This window comes from Carassius gibelio, chromosome B1 (genome assembly GCF_023724105.1).
Source record: "Carassius gibelio isolate Cgi1373 ecotype wild population from Czech Republic chromosome B1, carGib1.2-hapl.c, whole genome shotgun sequence".
Taxonomy (NCBI): domain Eukaryota; kingdom Metazoa; phylum Chordata; class Actinopteri; order Cypriniformes; family Cyprinidae; genus Carassius; species Carassius gibelio.
Genome location: NC_068396.1, coordinates 27,979,948 through 27,988,815, shown reverse-complemented (window position 1 = coordinate 27,988,815; position 8,868 = coordinate 27,979,948). Strand labels below are relative to the sequence as shown.

At 35.7% G+C, this 8,868-nt stretch overlaps 1 protein-coding gene across 1 annotated transcript; it reads left to right on the top strand.

Annotated features, from left to right (window-relative positions):
* The first annotated feature begins 1,109 nt into the window (after window positions 1–1,109).
* LOC127949174 (leukemia-associated protein 7) lies at window positions 1,110–3,557 on the top strand. The gene is made up of 2 exons (XM_052546159.1): window positions 1,110–1,704; window positions 2,502–3,557. The coding sequence occupies exons 1-2, from the start codon at window positions 1,342–1,344 to the stop codon at window positions 2,706–2,708; spliced, it is 570 nt and encodes a 189-aa protein (XP_052402119.1). The 5' UTR covers window positions 1,110–1,341; the 3' UTR covers window positions 2,709–3,557.
* The last annotated feature ends 5,311 nt before the right edge of the window (window positions 3,558–8,868 follow it).

The following is an 8,868-nucleotide window of genomic DNA, read 5'->3' as shown; positions in this document are numbered from 1 at the left end:
GTGGGCTTATGCTTAAATGCCTGAATTTTTCCAGAAAGACTAACTTTTTGATGACTTGTGTGTGTGTGTGTGTGTGTGTGTGTTATGGGGACAAAATATCCCCACAAAGATGGAAATTTCCAAAATCCAAACACGTTACATTTTTTTAATCTAACGTATGAAGTTTTTGTAAAATCTAAAAATGCACACAGTTTTCTGTAAGGAGTAGGGTGATTTGTGCAGGATAAAAACCATTACACCTATAGAATGTCCCCATATAACATGGAAACCCATCGTGAGTGTAAACTGTAAAAACAAATCCGTAAAATATACGTAAAAAAAAAAAAAACTGCATCTGTGGTTGCCAGAATTATACTGTAAAACCGTTTTCAGTTTTACTTTAAATTTAGTTTAATACTGTAATTTAGCTGATATGATGTTAATATACCAACTTATTGAAGTACTGAAACTACGAGCAGTTTGTAAATAATAATATACATAGAAGGTGCACGGTGTCATTCACACAAACACTAATCACCATCATGGTGAGACTCATTAAACTGAAATAAGCAATAAACATTAATTTAACAACATTATATTATACAACCCTAATAAACGTAACAGATAAGAAAAAACCCCATCAAATTCAAACAAAATTTGAAATGCAATGCAGAGAATTCTGGGAACGTCGGTTTACGGTTATTCCCTGTAAATTTTACAGGAAATTACCGTCAACCATTTAACAGGTTACTGTAGCGTTTTTACTGTTAAAATGACATGTGAATGTCATTTTTATAGTGTATTTGTGAGACCTTTTGACATTTTCCATCAAAGAAATGCTGCTGAGTACTTTCATTTCTGTTAAAATCTCAGATTCGAGTATTTGTGTTGCGAAATGTCAGCTCTGCCTGTTAAAAACAGTGTCAGCTGGGACCTCTTCTCGGGAATCATGCAACCAATGTGACATCGGTTGCATGAGGTCATCTGTTTTTGTTCTTTTTTCCCATTGTTCTGTTATTTTGTTTTTGCAGAATAGCAAAAATATTGCACAAAATAATAGTATCAAGAGCCATGACATCATTAATACATTCACCAAATGTGCTGTTGGGAAGAGAAAAAAAAACTACTGTTTAACAAGCCTGATTTGACTGGGACAAATTAAGGGTTTAAAATGCTAATTGTTTCTGGTTATTGAGTTCACACCTCAGTTGGTGTGAAACACTGTACCTTCAGTTCATTTAACCGCTTTTCCTGAGCATCTCGATATAGGGCAGGACTATCAGGTAACATTTGCATGTGTAAGCCAGCGCTCATCCACTCTAAACACAAACAATGAGGAAGTCGCTGAAGCACTGAAACTGTATGCTACAGCAAAAACATTTAAAACCGGTCATTTGTCACGTTGTATCTCTTTATCTGTCAACAGTGACTCTGCTCAAGGCTGCCGATCGGGTGCCAGACATGGGGCTCTCCTCTTTAACACATCAGATCGATGCCTTAAATATTCTGAATGACCTACGAGCTCACGCGACAACCGGCAATCGAGATGGCGAGGGTCCGTGCACCGGTGATTTGGTGAAGCAGCCCCGCAGACTGAAGACCATCGCGGAGAGAGCGAGAGAGAGCTGCCTCGCGCGTCTGCTCGAGATACTCGCGCAACTCATCGCTTTAGAGGAAGATTTCATAAAAGATGTATCTTACGGAAGGAGTTTGCTCAAGCATAAGGTAAGATGCCTTTGATAAGAGGCTAGACTGTAATGTTTGTGTTGCATCGACTCACATTGTCACGCCATACCAAATAGTTGAATAAAAAAACATTTTAATTTAATACTAAACGCTGTTTAAACCATTGAACAACTCAGATGGGAGTGTGGAAATCAGATAATGTCAAAGGGAAAATGTTTTCTGTTTAAGCTTCAAAGTAGCCAGTCTTTTGTCTAGATTCCTGCTCTGCAGGTGTATGATGGGATGCTTTGTAAACAAGAGTTCTCACGCGTGCTGTCTGCTTACTAACCAGTTTAATTCAGCCATCTATAGCCATAGAGCCATGTACACACAAAATGACACTAATAAATGTGACCCTGAACCACAAAACCAATTGTAAGGGTTTAAATTGAGATTTACACATCATCTGAAAGTTGAATAATAAAAAAAATAATCAAAATATTGAGAAAATCCCCTTTAAAGTTGTCCAAATTAAGTTCTTAGCAATGCACACTATGCAAGTTTTTTTATATTTGTCGTAGGAAATTTACAAAATACCTTCATTGAACATGATCTTCACTTAATATTCTAATGATTTTTGGCATAAAGGAAAAATCAATCATTTATACCCATACAATCAATTGCTCATGCTGCAAATGGCTGGTTTTGTGGTCAAGGGTCACTTATTGTAATTTATAAATATTCAACATCTGACCAGTTCTGCATGTGGATGCCAAACTTATTTGCCCTGGTTAGCTTGTGATTCTATTTATAAGCTCTCTTTTTGTAATTTTTCCCATTTGTGTCCTCTCTTTCAGGACAGTGTTGACTTGAAAAACATATGCTTGAGAATGGCTATTGCAGAAGGCGGTTCTCGCTCGAACAGAGACTTGAGGGAACTTCGGGACTGTCTTCGGCTCATTGTGGGTAACCTACTGGCATATGTGCGAGAGTTAAACAACCTCTCATCCGCCGAGACCACTCACAGACTGAGGGAGCTTTTTAACTCCTTCCCAGAAATCTGAAGATCAGTATCACTTTGTGTATTCTAAGGAACTACCTCAGGAGCAGATATGAATCAAGACACTACCTTTTTTTGAGCCATGAGCTATCTGTGAATAATCTGTAATTTTTGATAAGTATGATGATGCTTCATATTCTGATCGAAGGTGTTGTCTGTTTTGCCATGAAAGCTGCCTATAGAGTTTGCTTCAAATGTATTGTTCTGCCTGAGTCAGTACTAAAGCCCAAGGACAACATTCTCTCGACACATACCAGTATCATGCATCTGTGCTCAGCTGACTAACGGGTAAAACAAGTCTAACAGCTGATGGTGATGGATTCACTCTCAGCTCAGCTGGTTGGATGGCTGTCACACCTCAGGACAGGCCTTTGTCACCTGCTGAGATGAAAGAGTTAAGGAGTGTATTGGGCAGGGGAGGGTGTGTGAAAATATGCATTTGTTTATGTGTATTCCAACATTATGACATTGCAGTGTAACTATGTTCCAAATGGAATCCTTTTCAGTGTTAGAACAAACACATTTGACACTGAATAACTGATTATGAATTTAAGCTATGACTCTTTTATTGCTGGTTTGAGCATTCTGAAATTAATATACACTGTATATATTATATATTGGCTGTGTTTGCCAATGATACTGTAGCATTTGTAAAATCCTTTCTTGTCACTAGATGGTGCACCAAACCAGCTTTTTACTAATAGAAACATCTATTGCTTCACTCTCTGAAGATAATTCAAGTGTTTTTTGGGGTCTAATGTGAATGAACAGTGATGCTCTGGCCCAAAAAACTACTGGAGAATTATGTCAAAATTGTAAATGTATGTATGTGAACACATTAAAATAACAAAATATCAAGTAAAGTGGTGTTTATTTTAAAAACAGAAAAAGCTAAATGTTTCACAAAAAGAAAGCGGTTAGGTTTTAAATAATGAAATATAAGACTAAGTATTTGGAAGCTTTGTGGTCTAGAACAGTTAAAAAGAAGTCAAATTAAAAGCAAACATTTCTAAGCAATCTCGTATTACTTGTAATAGAAGAACTATTTTGTTACGTAATGTACATTTAGAAAGGTCAAGCTGGTAAACCTGTAAAAATCTAGGACGGTGACTTATTTTAATTATGTGATGTATTTTAAAGCATTTCAAATAATTATTAATAGATTATAACAGTCCTAAAATACATAAAATCAGGAAAAAACGAATCCTTTCCCTCATTAGTTAGTAACTATTGTTTTATTGGAGAAGATGCACTTCTTATATTGTGGTTGATTCATTTAATGTATCAGTAATCCCAGTAATAAAAAAAACAAACACACACAGTTTGGACATAAGAGAATAAAGTCTTTCTGAGTCTGCTATATCAAGTCTGATCAGTAGAGGGCGCCATGCACTAATGTTATGTGTTCAGTGACGTCACAGAACACAACTGACACAAAATCACTGGAATGGAGGACTCATTAGACGGCATCACGTGTCATCTGATTCATATTTTAAATTGACTGATTATGTGTGAAGCTGCGAAGATCATTTTACTCCAGTAATAACACTAGCAAATGTTTTCCAGATTTAAGATTTACCATCCAACGGAGGAAGTGTTGATGACCATTTAAAACTGAATCAGAAACAGCTGAGTCAGTTAAAACTTCAAACCTCTCATTTTACCTTGTAATATCCTTAAATGTTGGAAACCCCTGTAGGGTTTTCCTGCCATTTAAAAAAAGAAGAAAAAAAGTGTCTAACCACTTAAACTGCAGAGCAGTGTTTGTAAATAAACAGCTTTTAGCAAATTAAGATAGGCTACCACTGCAAACTAGTTACTTGTCAAAAGTATTTAGTTTCTTTTGACAGTATTTCCCCCCTGGAACATTATAGATAAGTTGCATCATTTGGAACTGCACCTCGATTCTTTTTTGGGGCCCTTCACAAATCGAGTGTGTTTGACATTTTGTGTCCTGAGGCTGGAGCTTTATGACATTGTTGTTTGCTGTTGTTTAGCATCTACTTCCACAAGACCGACTGAACTCAGTAACCCCAGGCTCGTGGAGGTCTGGGTTGGACCACTGTGGGCTCCTGACAGGCCAATGAGAAGCCAGCGCTGCGAATGCAGACAGTGTCTAGCAGGATGGATGGCTGGGGTATTATGTCACTTCCTGGGACATGGCAAGAGCAGACTCAGACAGATGAGTAAAAGGATGAGTGTTGTGTGAGAAGAAGACCAGAGGAAAAGGCCAGGCATTGTTGGGGGTCCGTATCTGCCTGTCTTTGTCTCTCTTTTACCCACACTGTTGTTTTTTGATGATGTCAATATTTAATTCTTAAATGTATGTCTCCTGACTTGTGCTTTATTGCCTTACATTTGGACTTTTTCACAATATCAAAAGAGTGCATCCCCTTTTTTCACCCATTTACCTCTTCTCTTCAGTTTTTTTTTCTTTCAAATCTGCAAAATGGAGTTTACACGTTTTTATTTAAAAACAAACCCCAAAATGATCTATAGGTGTAACTAAGGCTAGTTGTCACATTTTTTTAATCTTGTGAATATATCTGAGAGTGGGTTTATTTAGAAAAGAAGAAAAAAATTCTGTATGGGCATATACATTAAAGTCTTAGGCTAAATCTATTAAAGGCTAAATCTATCTTGGCAACCTATTTAACATTTCTACCATTGTTGCCCACAAAAAAAAAAAAAGAAGAAGAAGAAGAAGAAAGATATAGCAGGGCAATTTGTCCCTATGGAAAGCTGCCATTAAATTGCATTTCATTATTTTTATTTTATTTTATTTTATTTTATTAATGTTTTTCGAAAAGAAAAATATTTAAACAATTGATGATATATCAACAATGTAAAAAAACTAATGATGCAAAATATTAAAATAAACTTACAGACCTAAAACCGCTGGACATATAGTACGGTTTATGACTACTTGGTTAAAAGAAAAAGTTCTATAAAAAAACTAAATTTAGTTTTCTATTTGAAATCAACGCTGTTGTTTTAAACGTTCTCTTCCTAAAAAATGTATTAGTTCCCCAAAAGTATTAAGTAGCACAACTGTTTTCAACATAATGAGAAATGTTTTTTGAGCATTAAATCATGAATTCTGAAGGATCATGTGACACTGAAGACTGCAGTAATGATGCTGAAAATTTAGCAAGAAATATTAAAATGGAAACAGTTAAATTGTAATAATATTTCAGAATATAATTGTTTGACTATATTTTCTGATCAGATAAATGCAGTCTTGCTGAGCATTATGTCTTTCCAACACACTCACACATCTTACAGGGCCCAAACATTTGGAAGGTAGGTAGTATATAAACAGTATATGGCTTTTTTAAAAATGTGAACAATTTATTAAATATCAACAATGAAAAAAATGAAATAAAATCTTGCATTATTACTGAAATTACTACACTTTTAATTTATCAAATTCTAGCCTTTTAACTGGTTTAAAATATATATCATTATATGTTTATATTTATTAGCAGCTACACTACACTTCTCTCAGGTAGAAAAATAAAAGGTATAAAAGCTGTCACTGGGGCAGTACCTTTTCAAAAGGTACACCTCTGTACCTTAGTCATCCCTATGGGGTGTATATTAGTACCTAAATGCTCCAATTTTGTACCTTTTGTACCAGCCTTGGCAGCTTTTGTAACTTTTTTATTTCTGAGAGTGTACAACAAATAGGCTAAATGATTTTTCATCATTTATAAATTATCCAAATTTAGGACATAGGTGTTTTTAAACTAGCATAACACCATTGGAATGGATTTAAATCCTTAGAGTTAGCAGCCATTGTGACATTTCCATCTTGCCCTGCTCTCCTGCATCATCTTAAATTCTTTATCTACATTTTTTTGCTTCCACTTTCCCCTCTGTTTTCTCATGGCCTGTCATATAGCAGGCACGATGTGTATATTCCTGTGGGGTCATGTCATTCTCTCATCTTTTTCTTTCTATTCATCTCTCCGCTCTTTATTTTTTTCCTCTGATGCAGAGCCAGATGAGGACTCTGGGGTGGTCATGAGAGTGTGGGGACTGACTGGAAATGTGTGTGTGTGTGAGAGAGAGAGTGTGTGAAACCTCTCCCTGCGAGTGGGTGGTGGATGATGACCCCTTACTCTCCAGCACTGTGTGTGTGTGTGTGTGTGTGTGTGTGTGTGTGTGGTGGCCCTGGCCCCTAGACGTCTATCTCCGGGGCTCAATCTCACACTGAATAGAACCTCCACTGTGTTTCACTGCGGGGCTTTCCCGCACGCTTCACTCTCAATGTATGATTCATTATCCAATCAGAGGGAGGGTGACGCATCCGTGAGTGATCTTATCAAACCCGGGTGCCCACGTTCAGCCTTCCAGATGCTCCCTCTTCTAAAGAAACAGAATTAATAGAGTTATTTTTAGTTCTGGGAATCTTGAAATAAGCTGTGAAGGGTGTGGTGGGACCTCACGATCACGGCCTCCTGCTGAAATGAACGGGGCTTGAATGAAGCCACCACAATCTTCGTGACTGTTCGTGTGTTTGGTGGGTTTGAGATGTGTGATGTGTGATGAATATTATTTTATTTTTAAGAAAGTGATGTCTCCCTTATATTTAGTACTTAACTAACTTTGAACCTTACTGATATATATTGTACTTAATTCTTCCTCAGGTGTAGTAAAGACATACTTTAATTGTAGATTCCTCTTGTTGATTCTAAGTATTAATAATTTAGCATCTGTTAATAATTGTACAGTGTCTTTTACTTAGAACAGACACTGCTTGATGTTTTCATCGAAGCTGAATAGGACCGTTTAGGAGAGCCTATAATGTTCAATTTCTAATCTAATTTTTTAGCTGTGTTTCACAGTAAGTGTCACATAAAATCATGTTTACGAAACAGATGCCGTAAGTTTGATCCCTTAAGCAATTCTATTAACATAATTACCATCAGTCTCTCTGCACTATTAACATTAATGGTTCTTCTCTGGTTCTTCTCTGGTTCTTTGTAGTCATGTCAGCAAAGAACCTTCTTTCCATAAATAACCATTTTTCTGCAAAGTACGCTTTGGCCTCCGGTTTCCATATCCATTACATATTATGTAAATTCTAATAGATCATATCTTCATAGTAATATATATATATATATATATATATATATATATATATATATATATATATATATATATATATATATACATAGATAGATAGATAGATAGATAGATAGATAGATAGATAGATACACACTGTGTGTGTGTGTGTGTGTGTGTGTGGCCACGTACCCCGCCCAAAAATAAAAAATAAAAAAATTAGCAGACACATATTTTCCTCCAATTTCTAGAAAGTTTATCAATTTACTCCATTTTCTGGAAAGTTTACCTGTTTCAGAAAAGTAACCCCAAAGCAATTTTGGAACCTATACAGTAACTAGTCCTTACTGAGTGATTGAGACTAAATTTAAAATCTATACTGTCTTGAGTTGAATATATGGTTCTCTTTTGATGTCAGACAATTTAAAAAAAAAAGAGCATAACACTTGCATTGTGAATTTAAGTTTTACCTTCATTTCAAAGCACATTGTATTTTTCTCTGAAACTTGTGTGATAGTAACCTTTCCATTACTACGGCTCATTTCCCATCAGAATGGCCTCTGACTCTTTTGTGAGTAAGTCAGTCATTATGAGAAAACAGGAAACTGATGGCCACTATTGCGCTTGTAGTCACAGAGGGTCATCACAACACTTCTTTAAATGTTTTAATGAGGGATTTGTGGCTACAGTACTTTTTTTGTTATTGTTTTAAGGAACCATTAAAATGACTAAAGTCTAAAGCCTGAGTTTTCAACCGTTGTAAAATACAGAGAACTTTCGCTTTCTCTTTTTCTCATGAAATTTCTAACTATTAACAAATCTTTAACTTCCTAAGTAATGATTCTATAATGTTACTTAACGCTCATAATTTTTTTTAATACTGAGGATCCCCAAACTGGCTGACAGTCTGAATGGGAGGTAAAGGTTCAAAACTCCTGGTTTTGAATATGAGCCAGTTTTTGAAATTTAAATTGAATTTAATTTTAGGGGTTAATAGTTTTTTTAATGGATATTCTGAACTCTGATCTCTTTTTTTTTTTCAATTGGGATCAGGATGAAATCGTGTCTTAACTGCTTTCAGAGTTATTTGCCCC